The sequence below is a fragment of the Syngnathus leptorhynchus genome, chromosome 6 (genome assembly GCF_054491065.1).
Source record: "Syngnathus leptorhynchus isolate UIUO chromosome 6, UIUO_Slep, whole genome shotgun sequence".
In the NCBI taxonomy this organism is placed as follows: Eukaryota; Metazoa; Chordata; class Actinopteri; order Syngnathiformes; family Syngnathidae; genus Syngnathus; species Syngnathus leptorhynchus.
Window position 1 is genome coordinate 4,897,236 of NC_141200.1, and position 20,990 is coordinate 4,918,225.

The 20,990-nt window shown below is 42.3% G+C and overlaps 4 protein-coding genes across 12 annotated transcripts in view; 2 read left to right on the forward strand and 2 right to left on the reverse strand.

The window, feature by feature from the left end:
* Positions 1–2,235, reverse strand: stoml1 (stomatin (EPB72)-like 1). The gene is made up of 7 exons (XM_085915102.1): positions 1,924–2,235; positions 1,623–1,729; positions 1,400–1,549; positions 1,027–1,230; positions 757–961; positions 491–688; positions 1–397 (listed from the first exon to the last, which is right to left on the reverse strand). The coding sequence occupies exons 1-7, from the start codon at positions 2,081–2,083 to the stop codon at positions 204–206; spliced, it is 1,218 nt and encodes a 405-aa protein (XP_085771228.1). The 5' UTR covers positions 2,084–2,235; the 3' UTR covers positions 1–203.
* On the forward strand, positions 1,077–12,741 carry arih1 (ariadne ubiquitin-conjugating enzyme E2 binding protein homolog 1 (Drosophila)). Of its 3 annotated transcripts, none has more exons than XM_085915100.1 (16): positions 1,077–1,222; positions 2,630–2,735; positions 4,225–4,634; positions 6,574–6,641; positions 6,723–6,870; positions 7,106–7,198; positions 7,295–7,350; positions 7,736–7,802; positions 8,045–8,151; positions 8,231–8,273; positions 8,367–8,438; positions 8,858–8,988; positions 9,105–9,162; positions 9,232–9,492; positions 10,494–10,606; positions 10,705–12,741. In XM_085915100.1, the coding sequence occupies exons 3-16, from the start codon at positions 4,347–4,349 to the stop codon at positions 10,787–10,789; spliced, it is 1,590 nt and encodes a 529-aa protein (XP_085771226.1). In that variant the 5' UTR covers positions 1,077–1,222; positions 2,630–2,735; positions 4,225–4,346; the 3' UTR covers positions 10,790–12,741. The 3 variants fall into 3 exon arrangements, with proteins under 3 accessions (XP_085771226.1, XP_085771225.1, XP_085771224.1); XM_085915099.1 differs by lacking the exon at positions 1,077–1,222 and adding an exon at positions 1,965–2,065; XM_085915098.1 differs by lacking the exons at positions 1,077–1,222; positions 2,630–2,735 and having other exon boundaries at positions 2,747–4,634.
* Positions 12,584–20,267, reverse strand: prmt2ip (PRMT2 interacting protein). Of its 6 annotated transcripts, XM_085915094.1 has the most exons (5): positions 19,372–20,123; positions 15,603–18,427; positions 15,144–15,178; positions 15,007–15,054; positions 14,327–14,481 (listed from the first exon to the last, which is right to left on the reverse strand). In XM_085915094.1, exons 2-4 carry the CDS (start codon positions 18,343–18,345, stop codon positions 15,025–15,027), a joined length of 2,808 nt encoding a protein of 935 aa, XP_085771220.1. In that variant the 5' UTR covers positions 18,346–18,427; positions 19,372–20,123; the 3' UTR covers positions 14,327–14,481; positions 15,007–15,024. The 6 variants fall into 6 exon arrangements, 3 of the variants coding, with proteins under 3 accessions (XP_085771223.1, XP_085771222.1, XP_085771220.1); XM_085915097.1 differs by lacking the exon at positions 19,372–20,123 and having other exon boundaries at positions 12,584–14,481; positions 15,603–15,715; XM_085915096.1 differs by lacking the exon at positions 15,007–15,054 and having other exon boundaries at positions 14,325–14,481; positions 19,372–20,124.
* Positions 19,171–20,990, forward strand: part of hacd3 (3-hydroxyacyl-CoA dehydratase 3) — a 13,180-nt gene continuing 11,360 nt past the window's right edge. For both annotated transcript variants that reach the window (XM_085915104.1, XM_085915105.1), the window contains exon 1: positions 19,171–20,773. The gene's annotated coding sequence lies outside the window, so the exon portion shown is untranslated. The remainder of the gene's footprint in view (positions 20,774–20,990) is intronic.

The following is a 20,990-nucleotide window of genomic DNA, read 5'->3' on the forward strand; positions in this document are numbered from 1 at the left end:
TGAAATGGAATTATTTTTTATTTTTTAGAATTTTCTTTAAAAAAAAAAAAGCCTAAAAAAATAAAGAAAACGTTTTTATTTAAAAATTTTAGATTTAGGAAAACAAATCAAGTCCAGCAGAAATTCATTTACAGCAAACGTGTAAGTGCATAAAATAAAAACCAGTGCATCTCCTAATTTTTTTCTCAATCATAAAAATCTTACTACCTAAGCAGTTTTATGAGTTCTTCCAATTTCATAGCTGTTTTAATATCACCCTGAATTTGAAGTCTCCCACTGCTGTAGGCAGCAAATGGCTGCAGTCTTCCCTGAAACATGGCCAGAAGGTCCTCGTCACACATAGTCAGAGTTACATCTGGCATTCTGCACAGGGATCCGGCGCCAGCTGCACCATGACCTAGACAACACACATAGTGTGAATATCTGATATGTGCAGCTTTAAATCTTTCATATGACAGCACATTTTGTGTGTATGTGTGGTGGGGGGCACCTTGGCTCAAATCCACATAGTAAGTTTGATGCTGTCCCTCTCCTGAGCTGACCTCAAACTGGAAGCAGGCGCCGACCTGGTCCACCAAAGTTTCAGAGAGGGCAAGTTGGACTGCACGGAGCAGCTCTTCAATAGAATTTATTATGGCCACAGCCTGACGGTTGCCACTCTGCTCATCTATAAACGTTACACTGCTCTCTATAATGGCAGCAGTGGTCGAATGAGAATCATATCTTAATTTGTTGTGAGCGTGAGGTCGGCCTTACCTTGTTGAGGCTGGAAGCTGTGGCCCATAAAGTGCATGGCAAGCTGTTGAAGGGTACCTGTGAGGTCCTCCACTTTGGGTACAGAGGGAGGAACGTCAAGAGGCCCCGGGGGTCCTTCCTCAGGGGCTTTGAGAAAAGAACCTGGAGTGAGTTCCACCCTGTCTATCTCTAGCCCCCAGGGTCGAGTCATTTCATTTATATCCACCTGCGGACAGCAGGAAATGGGTTGAATATGAAGCATCAGAGATGGTGGGTAAAATGTTTTCTTACCCCAAGATATTCTCCCAGTTTGACTCTTTCTGTTTGGATCTCTCTGACAGTCTTCTTCGCCAGGCTGTGAGTTAAAGCGTTATGTGCCGTCATCCTGGTTGAAGCGTTAAGGTCCTGTACTGACACCACAGACAAGACCGGGTTCCAAATCCTGAACTGAATGTCTGCTCCCACAAAGAAGAGGCCACCATCCCTGGTATGTACCTTTAATTAAAAAGAGAACAGAGAAATACTCCAAAGCAACTTGAAATATTTGTGCTCCATGACTGCCCCCTGTAGGATAAATTAAACAACACACTCATCAGTTTATGTGACTTCCCATCTTTTCTCTGACTATTTGGTCAAGTAGTGGCTTCAACTAGAGTTGGTTTACCTGGCATGGAGGGATATTGAAAGCACGGGTACGCAGGTCTACCCTCTGCCACTGGTCAATAAGGGGCAGCACCAGGACAATGCCAGGGCCCTTTGGAGGACAGACACGACCCATGCGAAACACTACCATCCTTTGGTAGTTTGGCACCGTCTGCAAACATGATCCAAATCGCTCATTTACATCCAACACACAAAGGACACCATTTGAAAGTGCCGTGGCTTACTTTTAATACAAACCATCCTGTTATTGGAAAGGTTAAGAAAGTACAGACGTGGACGAGGAAGATGACAATTAGATTGCAAATCCATGACAGCCATCCCTGGGAGTTATCTATGAGAGAAAAAAAAGTTTTCAAAACATTACAAAAGAGAATATATAATATTTTGTAGTGTGTCGTAGTTGCTTAGTCATAGTGAACTGCTCTGGAAGTTACTAAATGATGCATCACTTCATCGTGTACGTAAAATACGTCATAAAGATGTGGTTAGTTTATTGACTACTTCATAAATTGTTACGTCACTTACCACTGAAGTCGTTTTCAGAAATATTAGGGATGTAATCAAAGGACAGCCCTTTATGGTAGTAGCCCGCTTGTGAGTAGCTGTCAGTGGATACAAATAGTCCGGGAGTCCGCGGTACGATCGGGTCAGTCTGAGAAAGACGCTGGTAAGACTTCCCAAACATTCTTAAGTTAACTAGTCGCTCTAACTAAAATAAATATTGACAACATAAGTGGTGTTTTGCTAGTGGTAAATTAAGCTCATGTTGCTTCGTTAGTTTTTCCGTGTTTTCCTTCTTCACGGCGTGAAATTATGATGACGTGAGCGCCGCCTATCGTCACTACATCGCGATTACAATCATTTCCAAAAAATGGGTATCAAGCACAAGAACACGCATACAAATCTATTTTTTAAGCATAACATGAAAATACTAGCATTGTTTATTATTTAAATCTTTAAAATGTGTACATAACCTAAATGATTTCTCTGAGTCATCAACCAAAGTGACTTAGGAGTTGTCATAAAACAATATTTGATAACTCTGTGTCATCCAATACTTCATGTGTCAGGACAATTTGACACTGGTATTCAGCCAATAACATTCTTTTCATGTGGAAAAACGTGCTAAGATATTGTCCTCTATTCTCTGAGATCATCTGTTTTTCAACATGTCACACAGCAGCTTCTCCATGGGTTTGCTGCAATGCTGCTTCTGTATTCTTTCTTTCAGAGACATCATGAATGTCTTCCAAGTGAGGTGGGGGTCTTGCTATGAGGGGACAAGATTGGCACCAAATGCTGTGGAAGAAAATACCGATTTGTCATCCTCCTTATCGGTACTGTCTACACATACAAACCGATCAGTCACAATACATAGATGCAAGCCATTCATCAAGTACTGGCAATGGTCAAATGGTATAATCACATTGCTTGTTCATTTATTCCCTGTCTTTAAATTTTCCTTGATACCGCATAATATAATACAACCCCACCAACAAAGGCAGGCAACAGAGAAAAAAAACAACAACACACAATTCACTTTTGTTGAAATCAGCTAGTGCCACATTCAAACGGTCTGTATTGTGAAAATCTAAAGGGAAACATTGGAAAGGGAGAAAACATTGACCTTGTGAAAGTGCCTCGCTCAGCACTATATACCAGCTAGTGATAGAGAATGGTGGGTGAAAACCAAGTGCCAAGTTGGAGGTGTCAGCACTCTGACTGCAGCATGGATTGCCCTTGCCATCTGCTGCCCCTAATGTAATCCATGCGAGGGGTAATTCAGTTGTCCCCTTTCCATAGCAAAATTATGTCAGATCAGTTTTAACAGTCAAGAACGGGTTATTGCACATAATGCTGACAAGATGGCGTGATTTACGTATATACTGTAGTTTTAAAATACAAACAATTCCTTCTGAATTTTGCCAAGTCATGACCTCCAGAATTTAATTTTGATGCAATTCGGTCATTACTTGCAATGTGCCACACTTTATATATATATATATATTTTTTTTTTCCCCGTGTTTTTTCTAATAGCATTAGTACTGTATAACATTGGATTGGCTGACGTTTATGCAATCTGAAAAATCTGCACTGCCACATAGTGGTGTGAATCCACAACCTTAGTATATTTGAGGTATGATGCATAATTATTACTGCAGTCGTGCTCAGGAGTGGAATGCACAACATAACAAAAAAAAACCAATAATGTTATGATTTTTTTTTAAAGTATTTCTTTATTTTACCTAATGTCTGTAAAATATTTCTTGAATAAACTACACATAGCATTTTGCATTTATTTATTGCAGTATCAAGGCATTATTTATTATCTAAATAACTATTCAAGGACATAATTTAACTACTTTCGTTCACCTAACCCATTTGTCCATTTTAAATGTATTCTGGCTTCAGTTAAAGTCGTTATTGGAAAATAATGTGAACCAAAATCAAATGTTTATTGAAAACCCTGTTCTGAAGGACCCCCCCAAAAAACCTTGTTTAAAATATATTATAGGAAAAAGTAAAAAAAAAAAGCACTCAATTTATTTCATAACACAACCTTAGGTCGGGTGTAATATGTGAAAATAAAGGTTGACGTCTTTCCGAATGTGACTCTAATTTAGTGTCCGAATAAATCTTATAATTCGAAACGTTTTACAGAACCGGGAAGTGTTTCGTCACGTCGGGAAGGCTTTAATTCGGAACGGAGTTTTTTTTTTTTTTGGTGGGTTCCTGTACAGTCCGTGTGACGTCAGCGCGTCGTCAATTTGTGACGCCGTGTCCCTTTGTTGGCTTAACAGCGGCGACGTTTTGTTATTTTCGCAGCTGCCTGGAAAACAAGCTCGGATTGTTTCGCCTCCTTTGGCTCATTCCGCGAGCAACCGCGCGCACACTGTGTTTATAAACCTCTAGGTGAGTTTGTCACAAGTTGATAAGCGCCCCTAGGAATGGACTCAGACGAGGGTTATAACTATGAATACGACGACGAAGAGGAGGAATGTAGCGAGGACAGCGGCGAAGAGGAGCCTGAGGACGACACCTTGGAGCTCGGCGAGGTGGAGTTGGTCGATCCCGTTGTGGCCGCCGCGGAGCGGGACGAGTGCGGCGATACGGTGGGAGGCGGTCAAGGCCCCGGCGAGGAAGAGGAGGAGGACTATCGCTTCGAGGTTTTGACCGCTGAGCAGATCCTCCAGCATATGGTGGAGTGCATCAAGGAGGTCAACGAGGTTATCCAGGTATGGGTTTTGTCGTGTCACCGTCAATAAAGCCAAGGTCCGGGGCTCTTGGTGAACCGTAAACAGGCCATGGTTGTTAGCTTAGCAATTAGCTCTTGGAGTAGTTTACTTGCTGGGACTTGACAGGTTAACCCGTAGTGGCTACCGAAAGCGGACGCGGTTGTAGTCCTTCTTTGTACCCGCAAGGGTATTTTCCCCGACGTTCAACGTAAAACTTCATTTATAGAGCACGTTTTATGTTGTTGATCCAGGAAGTAGTCTAATCCCTCTTGAGAAGTTGGCAGCAACGGTTGCCAATGCTAATGCTAGCTTGCAGTTAGCCACCTTACTAGCTACCAAACCACAAGTAGTGTTTTTATCTCAATAAGGCAACCATTTCATTTTATCAACACAGGCCAACACTTTGCAGTGCATGTATCTACGAACGTTGCGTTATTAACATCATTGGTCAACTACAAATAGCGTCAACGCTATTTTTCACCACTTAATGAAAAGCTTGGTCATCGAATTAGTTGACGTGAGTTGACTACATACCCAGGTCACTCACGATGATAACCCTTTTACAAATGCGTGTTATTTTTCAGAGGGTTGTCCAGGTTGGCTGTTATGTAGTGGTTGTGTGTGTTTTTTTTAATGTATTTAGCAGGTAATGGCTGCAGAAGAAACGTTCTGGAGTGACACCTAGTCGTGATGTGGGCCTCCATTTGCTCTTGTACGACATGCCACACTTGGGGAAAACCGAAAGTTGCTTTTGTTTTTAACAAGCAGCGCCTGGCAACATTATACAGTACATAAAACTATTTGAATCTCTTAAACCATTGGTTAGAAACCTCCCTAATTCACTGGTTGGGCTGAAATAGTACAGTAATATGACAAGTTGCTTTTCACTTAACAACCATGACTCATTCAAGCTTAGTGAATTACCTCTGAGCAATGCATATTTTTATCGCTGTGATTTTACAGTGACCTAGATATACTAAAAAAAAAACGTACTGTAACATGATAAGAGATACTGTAAAATAAGAAGTAGGGACATGAGACAGCCACCTTCCCCTGGCCTTGAGAACTCTTAGCGGGAGGCCATTTTCTGCTCTTTTCCTAGGACTTTTGACCATCTTGTGTCCACTGGACCTACATCATGTCATATGCAATCCCGGCACTTTACCTGTAATGCAGATAAAAGTACTATACACCGTTGGTTCTTAAACTTTTTAAACAGAGTAGCACTTGGTAAATACTTTTTCCCTCCAACACCAGAAAACAGCACTTATGTTTGGCAACACAAGTGCTCATCACGACCCCTGATCAGCATCACACGACAATATATAACAGTTTGTTACATATATTTTACGACCGCATCCTTTTGACATAACACAACGTCGGATTTAGCGTCTTAGACTACTAGACAGTAGAAATTCTTATGCAGGGACTTGGAATATAACGGCAACTCTTTTTGCTGCACAAGGCTCAATAGAAGCATCCCAATACAGTGTCGGATATCCAAACATCTTCAATTAATTTCCGAAGTTACCATATTGCTGTCAGTGAGATTGACGTGTGATTTGTACACTCTCTCTTTCTCCTGAGCATCTTGTAAAATAGGTGCTATTTATCATCTGCTCTCTGTCTACTGCCAAGCAATACATCAATTTTAGATTTAAAAGTATCACATCGAGCACAAGTAATCAACGTCTCCACTCGAAGGGCAACTCCATTGATGCTGCGTATTGGAATCAGTCAAATAATGCAACAAGGGTAGCGTTTAGCTTTTTTTTTTTTTGTCGACCGCGGGGTGCTACTGTACTAACCTCGAATGCTAATTGTTGTTACAGATGGGTCTGTGGCTACACTCAATTAAATGTGACATCAATTGTAGCATAGTGCAAAATCTTAAGAGGTCATCTTCATGCCTGACAGCCTATATCTTGATTTCCCCTAGAATCCTGCAACAATTACACGCATCCTTCTTAGTCACTTCAACTGGGATAAAGAAAAACTGATGGAAAGGTAATGGCACTTACTTTCTTTCCTGGCCTCCTTAAAAGTCTCCAGCTGATTGGTCTTTTCTATTTTCTTGACCTCACCCAGGTATTTTGACGGCAATCTGGACAAGCTCTTCTCAGAGTGTCACGTCATCAACCCCAGCAAGAAACCCCGCATCCGTCCTCCGATCAACACCCGGTCGTCCGTGCAGGACATGCCCTGTCAGATCTGCTATCTGATTTTCCCTAACACTGTAAGTTGTCATTGTACTCGAGTGGGGCAATGTGTACCGATCTGAAAATTGTGCCATTACATGAGCACTTTTGTCTGCAAGTATATTTTCTGTGACACATGATGGCAATTTGGCAGGGTTGTCGATAGCACTTTGCTGGTGTGTGTCCAATTTTGAAGACTTTTCTGACCAAATGCAACACTGCTCTTTGTCCTGTTTTCAAGGCGTACAGGCTTAACTCGCTTGTGTTTTATAGTATTTTACCGGCTTGGAGTGTGGACACAAGTTCTGCATGCAGTGTTGGGGTGATTACCTGACTACTAAGATTATAGAAGAAGGAATGGGACAGGTAATCTTAAAAAAAAAAAAAAAAAAAAAAAAAAGGTGTGAGGGGGGAGTTTTGTGTTTCTCATGATAATACGCATTTTGTGTTTTTCCACTTCAGACCATTTCTTGCCCTGCTCATAGTTGTGACATTTTGGTTGATGACAACACAGTCATGTAAGTATTTCTTTGCTTTTTTTTATGTTTAGAATTTTTTTTTTTAATGAAAACACAGTCCTATTCTGATATTTTTTGTTTCATGTTGAGACCGAGGTCCTCCTTTGAATTTGAATGCTTGCATCGCTACCTGATTTAGCGCTAAGGCTGGCTCTTAAGCAGACACTAATTGTCTTAACCTACATAGTGTGGTCGCCCCCTAACAAGATACCCCGTCGTCTTGTCATTGATCCATTTAGACAGCCCAAATAAATTTAAATGATTGTCATTTTGGATTTTGATTATTTTCTGTCTTCCAAAAAAATCCCATGATTGTATTTTATTGTCTGCAACCAAAGATTTGAATTTTACAAAATGCTAACAAATGATTTGACTTCTCTTACAGGCGGCTCATCACAGATTCAAAAGTCAAGTTGAAGTACCAGCATTTAATTACAAATAGTTTTGTAGAGGTAAGTTCGATCTTCTTTCCTTCTCTTTTAACTGTTGGATTGAGAAGCAATAGAAAGGGATAGACCAATTATCGGCCAGTTAATAAAGCTTAGACAATGGTGACAGTTGTCCACCAGTGTCACATAACTGAGTCCATCTTTAGTAGGGTCCACCGCACATCGGTGGCTAACCGTATGAATTACATTTAGCCGCTGGCGCTCTTGTGACATGAGCCGTTTGTATCGCTGCGTGTCGTTTTCAGTGCAATCGACTGTTAAAGTGGTGCCCCGCTCCAGACTGCCATCACGTCGTTAAAGTCCAGTACCCAGATGCCAAACCAGTGAGGTGCAAGTGTGGCCGTCAATTCTGGTAAGAGGATAAACAAACATTAAACAAAAGACGTTTTGAATGTCTGATGTGGAAACATTTTTTTTGCGTCTTGCTGCAGCTTCAACTGTGGGGAGAACTGGCACGATCCTGTCAAGTGCAAGGTAGGGCCAAGTATTAATACAGATAGGTTTTTTTGTTTTTTCTTTTTTAGTCAAGAGTGATGTCTTTATTCTGACACCAATTTACTTTTACAGTGGCTGAGAAAGTGGATTAAGAAATGTGACGACGACAGTGAAACTTCAAACTGGATTGCTGCAAATACAAAGGTAAACAAGTCAAATAGATGTTGTATTCACTGGCTTGACTGATTTTTATTTATTTTTTTCTAGCCACCTTTGGATTTTACAGTAATAAAATCCTTGTTTTAGCAAATGATTTTGTTGTCTATGTCCTAGCTGCAGTGAGGTTGGAATCTCATAGGCTAAGCGCAGATCAACCGAGAGGGCGGTCAGTAAAATGGGTCAGGTTGGAGATAAGGTGGTTGTATTCCTATTTGTGTCTCCATAATCAGCAGAGGGAACCTGTGCCCGACCAACTTGGCAACATTGTGAACTACATGCACGCGCTGAGCTGTGCACACGCTACTTTCGGCTCTTTGTTTAGAAATGCGTCTTTTACACAATGTGCGTCCGATTTCATTTCATACATTTTCATTTTTATGATAAAACGCTCCTGTCTCTTGTAGGAGTGTCCAAAGTGCCATGTGACCATCGAGAAAGATGGAGGGTGCAATCACATGGTTTGTCGGAACCAGAACTGCAAAGCTGAGTTTTGCTGGGTCTGCCTGGGACCATGGGAACCTCATGGTTCTGCTTGGTAAAAAAAAAACTGTGCTCGGTGTTGATATGAATTAAAAAAAAAAAAAATCTTTTCAAGGCCACAAAACAAAAATAGTATTTCGCAAAGCCTAACATTATTATTATTTTTTTTAGGTACAATTGCAATCGCTACAATGAAGACGATGCCAAGGCCGCCAGAGACGCTCAAGAGGTAAGTCGTCTGAAAATCGCGATACGGCTTTCCGTTTGAATGGGCGTTAAAATCTCGCGTCATTGGCAGCGCTCCAGGGCGGCCTTGCAGAGGTACCTGTTCTACTGCAACCGCTACATGAACCACATGCAGAGCCTGCGCTTTGAGCACAAGCTGTACGCTCAGGTCAAGCAGAAAATGGAGGAGATGCAGCAGCACAATATGTCCTGGATCGAGGTGCAGTTCCTGAAGAAGGCCGTGGACGTGCTGTGCCAGTGCCGCTCCACGCTCATGTTCACTTACGTCTTTGCCTTCTACCTCAAGAAGAACAACCAGTCCATTATTTTTGAGGTAAGATGCATGATGATAAGGGAAGTCTTGGTCTCCGTGAAGACCTTCGATTGTAGTGGAAATGGCGCAATGGAACCAAAACATGGACTAGAGAAAGACCAGACCAAAGTTGTATGCTGCAAAGTTTGCTATAGTATCAAAATTAAGATATGAGCGTTCAAGATCGTAACATCGAAATAAGGGCCACATGACCTTGCCACGCATTTTAAGCTCAGTCCAACCAACCTCATTCCTCCTTTCAGGTTTGGCGTTGATCGACAACTGAAAGCACTTGATGTCAAGGTGCACATAAGCTAAGCGCTGTGAATTGGGAAGTTAAGCTAACTCGGTTATCTTAAGAGTTTGGCTCACTGATAGCTAGTTAAATATTAATGGGATGTAGCTTTTGTATTTAATTGAGAAGACAATAAAGACACTAAAAGGGTGAAATCTTGAAATCATACCATCGAAAATGTGATATTTTTATTTTTTTTAGACCATTAAAACAGATGCCACTGAGTACTTTACTTTTCTGGTAATAAGTACATCTGCCATATTTGTTGTGGCAGCTTCCTTGTAAAAGAATTCATGTCAACTTCACTCAAGTGACAAGGAACAAAGTACACAATCCCTCACGCCTCTCATTTCATTTTTAAGAGATAATGTATGTTGTGCCTGAGCAAGATTTTATGACTTACCGCTTGCTTGAAGGAATGACTTTGCTTGAAATCTCATGGCGGGTAGAAACGAAGGTGAGTCGTGTCACTTTATGCTCCACGCCGAAACTAGCTAAGCAGCCAGCTACGCGCTTTCATACTTTGATGTCTCTAATCCCTCTGAACCCAGAAACAAGTCAACTCCCCTCCCTAAAATGTTTTGGATGAATCCATGACGCCACTTGCTTGAATTATTTTGGACACTTCCGCTATTGTTTTTTTTTTTTTAAGGATAAGATTGGTGATTTTGTCTGAAACGTAACCCTGCATTGAATGTCACCGTAACTCATTTTGCTGCCTTACCAGAACAACCAAGCCGACTTGGAAAACGCCACTGAAGTGCTGTCTGGCTACCTAGAACGAGACATCTCCCAGGATTCCTTGCAAGACATCAAGCAGAAAGTACAAGACAAGTACAGGTCAGTAGAGGAGCGAAAGCTGGGGGACAAAGTCCAACAGTCGGTCGGCTTTGACGGCTGTGTGACGGGTTTTTTGTGTGGTATGCGCGCGCGTGCAGATACTGCGAGAGCCGGCGACGGGTTCTGCTGCAGCACGTGCACGAAGGCTACGAGAAGGACTTGTGGGAGTACATTGAGGATTGAGGACACGTCCCAATGCTTTGGACTCGGGAGTATCTTGAGAAAATAAGAGCGCTGATGCAATTGATCGGGGCAGTACGGGCCTTCTGCTGCCCTCTCCTTTGGCAAATCTTACCACTTTTGCATCATTTTTCTTTAACAATATCTAAGTAAATTATATTTAAATAAAAAGGTAGAGTCATCAAAAAAATAAAAGAAAGTGTACTACAGTATTGTTAGCAGCAGAAAGTCCATCTTAAAACAAAAACCCTACATCCTTTTTTGGTTTGTATTGTAACACCTCCGCTTTTCCCTCTTTTTGCTTGTGAATCTTATCAGATTTATTTTCTTGTTTTTCTTTTCCCGTTAGTGTGAACATGTTTTAAACACAGCTTTAATCGTCCTGGCCACGTCTGCAGTATGTGGCGCCAGGTTCTTTTTGTGTGCTGGGCTGATTGTAAAAGGGGCAAAGACATTTCATATATAAAAAAAAAAAAAAAAAAGATAACAAAAAAATGAAGGGGGGAAAAAAAAGTAGTGTTTTTTTTTCAGTTTGTAAATAGTCCATATGCATGGAAGTTAAAGGGCAAGTGTGGCACGTGTTTGCATCATTTTGACCTATTTATTCTTTACAAACATCGTAAAAGATGTTTGGCAATAAGGAGCAGCGCACAGGTGACCTCACCAGGAGCTCTGAAAGGACACCACAAGCCGGCCAAGGTTTTAAAAGGTGTCCAACACGCGTCTTGCTTAACGTCCCTGCTTCTAACCTGCTGCCCGACACACTTCAAGTTTCTTTTTAGAGCTGATTGTTTGTTTGCAAGACTGAGTGACATTCACTCATTTGTTTCGATGCTGTCCCCCAAACACGGTTTTGAGATCGCCCATCTCCGAGCGCCACTTGCAACTTCGGCACGGAATGTAGTGGCAGTGCTGCTAAGTGGGCGTCCAAATTGTTTGGAGGGCTTTTCTCTTATTCTTGCTAGGAATACTCATAGTGAAGTGATGTGACTCCTCACAAATGGGGGGAGGTTGAACATCATTTTAAATGTATAGATGTCTCGGTGGTAGGACAAGGTCGCTCTTCATCCGATTTAGTTTTTATTTTCATTTTTTTTTTTGGACGATTTGACCTTAACGAAATGTCGGTGCCCCAGTGCTACAGGTTGTGGACGGCTCCACTTGTAAATGCTCCCTTGGTGTTTGTGTTGAACACGGCGGCCTTCTCCGTAGAGGTCGTGCATGTTCAGGCACTGATCAAAAGTCACGGGATTGACAATAGTGTCAAGCACCCCTCTTCCCCTCCCCCACACCTAAAAAATAAGACAAAAAAAATGCAGCCCATTTCTATTACAATGGGGGGGACAGTTGCGTCTCAAAAATGCTTCTTGTGTTCAGACTTATTTTATCCTAGAAAATTATAAACTGTATTGTTTATTTGAATAAATGTCACGAGAAAAATCTCACTCAGAAGTTTGTGTGAGTCATTAGATGATTTAATTAAATGCCTTGCCCCTTTATTCAATGGAAGCGTGAGTTTCAGAAGTTTGTGAGTCATTAAATTTTTCAATTAAATGCCCTGCCCTTATTTAGTGGAAGCGTGAGTTTCAGAAGTTTGTGTGATTCATTAGATTATCCAATTAAATGCCCTGCCCTTATTAAATGAGAGCGTGAGCTTCGCAGTTGTCGTTTCCATGCAATGTCTTCGTAATACCACCAGGTGGCGACAAATCATTTTTTTTGCTTCAGTTTGCCTTCTCTTCACCGCAAATTGTTAAAAAGTATCCTCCAGTCAAAGACTGAGCAAACAAGTCAGAATAAAGTACAAACCTTTATTAAAAGACAAACCTAAGCTGCTATTTAATACACAGTAAGAAACACAACTATAAAATGCTAACATTTCTTGAAAAACAGTTTGGCCAGGGGGATTTCAACCCGCCTTAGTAAAATGAACAAGCAATTTGAATACAAGTAGACTGGCAACCACTAATGAAATTGGTCAGAAACCATCAAAAATGTCATCAGTAACTGTACATTGGAGCAGTTTGTCTTTTTGATTATGACATTCTGTGCCAACACTCAACCAGACATTTCATTAGGTTCAAACAATTTAATCAGATCAATCTGTACATTATTGCAACAGTTTGTATTTTTGATGACATTCTCTCACTAGACACTTCATTAGGTTCACACAATCTAATCAGATCAATACAAAAAAAACGTAAGTTTGTGCTCACGGTCTAAAGCTCATTCAATAGAGAGAAACCTTTTCCCTGTTCAGTTTGTGGCTAGTCAAGGCACTGCAAAGTACAAAAACACACTTGAAACTTGAGAATTATTCAGAAGAATTATGTTTAGATGTACCTGGTGCTGTGAAGTGAGTAAATAAAACAAGGCCTGACCTAGGCCTTTTTTTTTATTTTTATTTTTTTAAAGGTTCATGAAAACCTTGCATCTTTAAAATTGGACACTGGTCAACAGCAAATTTAGTCAAATGTTGCTTTGTGCTTCAAAGCTTATTTTGATGCTTATTTAAAAAAATAAAAAAAAAGTTTCTAACATTATTTTGTTTGACCTGTAAAAGCTTATCCAATCCGTATTTTACCATGGCTGATTCAGAAACATCCACCTGTTGCTAAAGCTAACCTTTAATAAATACTACAAAATATATTAAAATATCACATGATGATCAAGACCTGATACGCTTGGAAAAAAAAAAAAAAGACCAGATTGGTAATCTGTACAAAAAAAACCTCATTTTGAAAGGTTTACTTGTATCATATTAAAAACATTAGTAAAAAAAAGTATTGACCAGTGTAAACGCACAAAGGAACTAACCAATAGTAGTCATTTGTGGACAAATGGACTCAAATTTGACAAAGGTGATACTGTACATGATTGTTGCAGTCAAAGTGGGCGTGTCCTCCATTGCCATCAATGGTCCTCTTCAATGATGAGCCATCCTTTCTTGTAGTCAACGAGCAGCTCCAGATAGTACTTCCACTCGGGCTCGCTGTCGTAGCGCACCTCAAAGATGGTCTTCAAGGGATCGCTGTGAGCCTCGTGGACCCCTACCACCTCCCCACGGTACCACACCTCGGACTTGTCGTCCTCCTCGTAAAGGTGACGGATCCTTTTGCCCACCAGGTCCGGGTAGGTGAGCTTCACGGCCCCGCGGGCGCGGCGGACGGCCGAGCGCAGGACCCAACGTCTTCTGCGTTCTGCGCTGTGGGAGGTCGACAGGTAAGGACAGTATTTGATTTTCAGAAGCGATTTCGTCTTTCGCTTTCGGGAGCCGCTGAGGGGACGTAGGTTTCGGCCCCAGCGTCCCGTGCGCTGCCACTTGAAGGTCACGCATCTGCGCTCTGCCTCCTCCTTCAGCTTGATGATCATTCCAGTGTCTGGGGAACCAGAAGAATCCTCCGGTTCAACACCGCTGCCGGGAAAGTCCTCGCAAGTTAACGGGTGAGTCCAGGAATCGTCTGATGGTGACGCATCATCACTGGTTTTATTGCCCGATTCGTTCTCAATGTGCTTTTTTGAATGATCGTCTTCTTCGTCAGATAAGCTGTCGTCCAGAAACAGACGCCTGGAGCTGCTCTTCACCCTGCTTTTGGTCTTGGTCGTGCTCCTCTTGAGGGATTTGGCTTTGGTGTCCTCTGCTGGTGAAGAGCTGCCACTGATGTTTGAGACTTCCCAAGTCTTCACGTCTACTCCTGGAACGCAGTAACATACAAAAGGTCAGAGCAAGCAGGAAATGCTTCAAGGGAAAAAAAAAAAAAACAATAGATTTTTTTCAGGGCGTGAAGTTAGTTTGTTAGTCATTCCTCCATGAGCCAAAGTGATTGAAAAGTGAGATACGGTATCATTAATATCATTTTAGTGATATTTTAAAAAGTCACAATGGCTCACAACCAGACCACCTCTCACCCATCATTAGCCAAGATAAGTTCCAAGAGAAGCGCTATTGAGAATGGATAAATGAATAGTATAAAAATCCACACCTTTGATTTAAAAACAAACAAACAATTGGTTGAGTTATTGCTCAAGCCCACTCAGTGAAGTAGAACAGCAGAATAAGAGAGAAATCAAAAAGGGAGATTCCGTGCAGTGAAGCATGAGGTCAAATCATGTGACCAGTTATAATATTTTGATTAGGCTTGCAGATGACATATTAGTAAGATGACAAAACTTATTTTTCCACTTCAACCACAATTTGTTGAGCCAGCAAGCACACTCACCGAGACGTTGCGCAAAGCTCATCCCTCTCTCGGTCCCTCTTTGCCCACCTTGAAAAAGTGCAGTGCAAATCATGCAACTTCCTCTCACTCACAAATGACTTTCCCTAACTGACAACATAAAAATTAGGCACATATACCTGGCTAGTCTTTTGGACATCAGACGACGTTGAGTCTGTAAAATAAAAATAATGCATTTTATTTGGAATATGGCTTCTGCTAGTGGGCGTAGAAACTTGCTAGTTCTTGGACAACAAAGCGACCGTTCAAATTGAAAGTGGAACCAAATGAAAGTCATTAACGACAAAGAACGCTTTTTTTCTGCAAGTCTGCAAACACGGTGATAGCGTGTTCAAAAAGTTGCGCAATACACGCAAAGGCGGCGTCCAGTTGACCAACAGTAACCCTGCAGACATTTCCAAATTTTCGAAACCATTGTCACAGCACGAAATATTTTTCTTTGCTACTATGTTTTAAACAACTTTAAACAAACATTGAACAAAGTCCAAACGTCTGTTCTAAAATGAACCTACGGCCATGTTGATCGGTAAGCTTAAAAAGAGTTTGCCCAAAATGTTAAGATCATTTGGAACACTCACCAAGGTGCTTGCAGACGTTGGAGTAATAGAGTAGGTTGAACACGTCGGCGTAGACGTCGGGCATATGTTTGAGGGACATCAGCCTCCTGAGGCGTGACGAGCAGGGTTTGTGGAGCTGGGTGAGGATCTTCTCCTCGGAAAGCGTCGTCGGTCGCAGTTGCACTTTGTGTTCTTGCAGGACTTGGTCGATGAAGGTGACGGGCACCTCTGGAAAAAGGATTTCTTTCACCACCAGCATAGGGAGGAACACCGCCCCCATTCTCATGACGTGTGGAAAAGGACAGCGTTTGTGGATGATGTATTCCCTGAACCTATCCAGAACCTCATCTAAGGCAGAGCTGATTTCCTCGTCGAGCCACTTCCCCCTGGCTTGAATTCCCAGCAAGGAGGAGACATTCTGGACTTTGTTGGATGAAGGTTCCGCCAGTTCCAACTGAGATCGCCAAGTTGTGAGTTGCTGCTCCGAGGTGGCAGATACACGTTTGGATACTCGCTTGCAGAGGGTGCGATGAAGCTCTAAGAAACGCTTACGAACCGCCGCCTGTCGTACGGGAGATGTTTCAGCCGGAATTTGCGCAGGCGGTTCCTGTTGTGCGGCTAGACGATGGAAACTCGTATTGGGGAGACGGATATCGTAGCTGGGGCAAAGTTTTAGATACTCCAGTGGAATGGAGGTGATATCAAAATTAGCTGCTTTTAGCGGTTTAGGCTCAGGGCTCTGCTCCTGCGGTTTCTTGTCGTTCTCCAAAGAGGACGACTTGGGACTCTGTGAAGCATCGTTGACCTCCACTGATAAAAGTTGACGATCGAGTTTCTCAGGTTCACATATTTGAGTGTCCAGCGTGGACTTGGTGTCTGACAAAGTAGCATCTTCAGGTTGAGGTTTGATTTGATCCTGTATCGCGCTGGAGGCGGCCGGACTTGGAGATTTTTCACGAGCGTCACACGTGTCCGATTGGTTGATCTTTTCAACTTTGATTTTTGTGGGTTCCTTCATTTGGACTTCGTACTTCTCTGGACACATATAAGTGGGTGCTCCATCCGGATCGGATTTTATTACTTTAAGGGGTGTTGTGGGTTTACAGTGGTCAGTCAACCGCGCCCTTCTTTGAGGCTCGACTTGTGAACGGAATGTTTCAGGAGGATATTCTTGCGCTAGGCTGAACACGCTTCCGATAACCGGCATTTGAGGGCACTCCTTTCGATTTCGTTCGGTGTCCGACTTTAGTCGCTTTGTAGTCAAATCAATTTCGTACGACTCAGGTTCCTCTAGTTTTACTTTTAAAAGTGAAGGGAAACGTCTTTTCAGGCTGTCTTTGAGAATAGAGTCGGCATAGCTGCAAACGATTCCGTTCAGATTATCCGTGGCGATGAGCCTTTCGAGCTTGGACCTGCAATCTGACGTTTGTTTGGGAGATTGGGGAAGCCGCGTCCTCGGTGAAACTGGAAAGTCTTTACGGTGTTCGGGTGTAATCTGATTTACAGAAGAAGAAGAAGAAAAGTCCAACGGTCTGTCTTGGGTCATGCCAGAAGGCGAAATGACCGGTCGCTCCATCGGACGATCCGGTCGACCGGTGATGGAAGGATACAGTCTATTAATTTCAAAGTGGGGGGGCAAAACAGATTGGCCTACGAGTCTGGTCGGACTGATGGGCAGCAAAACGTGGGAAGGCTCCGACGCTCTGACATGCCGGTCGCTCTTCTGAAGACCAACTTGGTCTGAGGCGGGAAGGATAAGTCTATGCGAAGAAGACAGCCCGGCTGGCACGTGCTGTTGTTCGACGTTTCTGATTTGACTCGTTTGAAAACTAGGATGTGCGTAACATCGATAGCCCAAGCCGTGCACAAAGGAGTGATTTGGTTGCGTTTCAGTGCCGTGAAAAAACAAAGGAATGTCGCCTTGAAGCGTCGGAGGGAATGTATAATACTCCCGAGGACTTGGGATAGCGCTTGTTCGAATAACGGGAACGTCCTCTCTTTGCTCGCCACCAATATCCCGACTATGTGTTCTGTTTTCGACCTCCGCGTTGGCCTGCGGGTAGTAAAACATTGGCTGCTTTGTTGGATGACCATATTTGGACATGGGAGAACATTCTTGATAAAGCTCTGAGGTCATATGCTCATATGTTGCATGGGTGGGAGGAAAGCCTGCGAAGCCTCTGGGGGAAGGCTGTAAATGTCGGCTTTGCTCACTCAAAGAAGCTAGCATGGCGAGAGGGGGCATGCAGGGGTAGCCGCTATAGTTGGGCTCCGGTCGAGTCGGCCTTCCACCGGACAAACTTTCCGCAGTCATCCTCTTGATTTGTTCTTCACAGGAATCCGACTGTAAATCTCGCGGGTTGTCTTGCGCCTTTTGATGGATGCCTCGAGTCAGGTCGTGCTCAAAATCGGCATTGAGCGCCCCCGTCTGGCTGTGCTCCATATTGTACCGATGTCTCATGACGCAAGCCAGATCGTGGCAACACGGGTTATGTAAATACAGAGCTTTTGGGATGGCTAGATAAACAGGACTGTCAGGTAGAGATGAATTGTCACCCCCTGTTTTCACCCCAGATGCTTGATGCGTCGGACTCGCCGCGCGAGGGTTAGTCCAAGGTGTCGTAAACTCTGCCGCATCCTTTCCTCGGGGGTGGTAGGAAAAATGCGGCCCGCCGTACGGGAACACGGGTTTTACAATAAACCCAGACATGTTTGATGACTTGGACAGTCCTGCAAATGCCACGGATTCGTCAAATAAAGGCATCTCGTCTCAAAACATCTCAACGACCGTCTGCTTCCACTGGTTGCTCATCTTCTTGTCATGCTTTGAAGATAGGGCTCCGAACCTAAGAAAATGTTGAACAGTTTATTGCACCATTATGTTCAATGACACATAAAAAAAAAAAATCCAGTCAAAAGGTCACTTACACAACATAAGAGTTAAAAGACAATGAAGTCACCATTACATACCAGTGGCTTGGCTGACCTTTTCACTGCAACTCGAATAGTTTTGGTAGGGTTTGTCTTTGTTCTGATGACTTGAACAGATACGATTTATTGCTAGTCTTCCTCGTTCAGATGATTTACTAATTTTGTACTTAAAAACTTAAAATAATATAAAGGAATAGAATATATATATATAGCCATAGTCAGCCATACATTTCAAGTCACTTTATATGAAAGTAAACATTAACAGGCAAATTTGGGCATCCTGTTGTCAAACTATTTAGACAGGCTTATCTGGATTAGTGCGCGTGTTCTTGGTGATAAACCAACGAACAACCCAAAAAATAAAAACGGTCTAGCGATGACAAACATTTTAACCTTTTTTTTTCAATTATATATATATATATATATATATATATATATATATATATATATATATATATATATTATATTATATATATATATATTTTTTTTTTTTTTTTTGAAAACGCGTGTTAATGCACGAAGCTATGCGCCGTGTCACGTGACACCACTTCCACAGTTAGTCCACAGGAAACCAGTTAAACTTCCCTAAACAAATTGAGAGAGGTATTAAGGTTTCTTTTTTAGACGTTTTTTTCCCCCCTCCTCCCTTGACCGGGTGACTTGAAAGACGATTTGAATTCAAATAATGACGCGGGTGAATGTCACGAGTAAAAAAATGTGGGTTCAAGAATCTGACATTTCATGGATTAAAACGTGACTGAAACTGCAACTACGACTGATTTTTAGTTTGTTTTCCATCCTCCGATTATCATCTTCAGATCAATTAAACAGTTGCAAATCAAGTCAAAAAAAATTTTACCTCGATTTGAGATGTCACGCGGCACTTTCGACAAAAAAAAAAAAAAAAAACTCCATGTGAGATAAATCCAAAAGAAGGGGAACATTTGGTTTGTCAGCGGCTCAAGCGGTGGAATACCCACCCACCCCCAAATATCCTGTGGAGGAAAAGATTAAAAAAAAAAAATGTGGCCAGGGTTTGTTGGAGTGGTCGTGGGGTCTGCCCTCAAAGCCTTTTCCCGCGCCCTGCGGGTGTCCACGCGTTTTTTGGAGGGGGAAAAGTGAACAGAGTGAGGACTAAGACAAAGGGAGGCAGGCGGCTGACGACGAGGAGGAGGGAGGAGGAACATGAAGGATGGTCTGTGATCAATAGGCGGAGTTTTTCCAGCACGTGATCGTCAACTTTTACTTTCTCGAGTTAACGCTTTTAAATACTTGTTCTTAAGTCGTTAAATTCAGACACTTCAGACAGGATGTCATGCACGCTGTGTTTTGTTATGCTGAGTAAAAGGAAATCAAAACGTAATTAGTTTGACTTTAGTTACACTGGTTATCATGTCTGCCTCACAGTTTGGTTTGATTCTGACTTCAGCCTTCCTGTGAGAAGTTTGCATGTTCTCCCCGTGCCTGCCCAAAAGACTGCTGGGTTTGCTCTTATTTCAGGTTTGCCTGATCTAAAAGAATATTTCAGTTATGCTTTCACGACAAAATTTTGCTCTGGTATTCAAACATTTTCAAGTATCATCGCCAAAAAACATACTTGGCTCCCACCAAGTACCGCTAAAATGAAAATATCTAAATTCAGTCATACTCACCAGACTGTAAACATGTTGTTTTGTTATTTTTTGATGGCTATAGTGTTTAGAAATGTTAGCCAATCAAACTGACAAGTCTAGAACTAACTTCGAGACTGGTGATCAAAGTCGGGGTCAAACAAAAGAAAGCAATGACACAGAAATGATGCCATGGCATCTTGATGTCTTTCAGAGATTGCTATCTTACGCTTTGATGTCTTTATTCACGACACCCCTCCAGGAAAAAAAAAAAAAAACTGCTCAAACTGTAACTGTTGTCTTACATAGAAAAAAAAAAATCCTTTGCGGTTTGTCTTTCAACATTATGACCAAATTAATGATGATATTAATCTTCTTTTAAGATGTCACATAGAGATCCTTTGTGTTTGCTATGTTGGAACGTGAGCTCCATATAGAAGAAACAATCCTTTCGAGAGTAGAAAGCTCATTTTCTTTGCTTTTATAAAAGGACAAAGTCAGTCCAGAATGACTTCACACAAGGCTGCACTTGCATCATCCCAGCTCACCTTCTCATCAGTGAGTTGGATTTTCATTGATGCTCCCCCAAAGGACTGCCACAGTTGGGTCTAGACTCGTCCCCTGCTCCCATCGGTCCTTGCGGCCTCACAGGTGAAGTCGGGCGGGAGGTGTGTGTGTGGGTGCGGTGTGTGTTGGGGGGCTTCAAACGAAAGATGATGGGCTTTTCCCATCAGAGCGGCTTTGCACTTCCCGTTACGATGGCAACGGAGCTGGTGGCCGAGCAACACAAAGGCATCATGGAGCTGACAGTGAGATGACAATTCGAGCCCTGCAGCTTGACGATCTTTTTGAAAAGGATTAAATCACC

Bases quoted from the DNA above. Each gene is read 5' to 3' on its own strand.
- stoml1 (XM_085915102.1), bottom strand. From the start codon at position 2,083: ATGTTTGGGAAGTCTTACCAGCGTCTTTCTCAGACTGACCCGATCGTA. The intron at 1,730-1,923 runs GTAAGTGACGTA...TTTCTCTCATAG, and splicing joins TTCTGAAAACGACTTCAGTG to ATAACTCCCAGGGATGGCTG. The intron at 1,231-1,399 runs GTAAACCAACTC...TTTTAATTAAAG, and splicing joins TCAATATCCCTCCATGCCAG to GTACATACCAGGGATGGTGG.
- arih1 (XM_085915100.1), top strand. From the start codon at position 4,347: ATGGACTCAGACGAGGGTTATAACTATGAATACGACGACGAAGAGGAG. The intron at 9,163-9,231 runs GTAAGTCGTCTG...CGTCATTGGCAG, and splicing joins CCGCCAGAGACGCTCAAGAG to CGCTCCAGGGCGGCCTTGCA. The intron at 9,493-10,493 runs GTAAGATGCATG...CTGCCTTACCAG, and splicing joins ACCAGTCCATTATTTTTGAG to AACAACCAAGCCGACTTGGA.
- prmt2ip (XM_085915094.1), bottom strand. From the start codon at position 18,345: ATGCCTTTATTTGACGAATCCGTGGCATTTGCAGGACTGTCCAAGTCA. The intron at 15,179-15,602 runs GTGAGTGTTCCA...TTTATTTTACAG, and splicing joins CAACGTCTGCAAGCACCTTG to ACTCAACGTCGTCTGATGTC. The intron at 15,055-15,143 runs GTATATGTGCCT...CACTTTTTCAAG, and splicing joins ATGTCCAAAAGACTAGCCAG to GTGGGCAAAGAGGGACCGAG.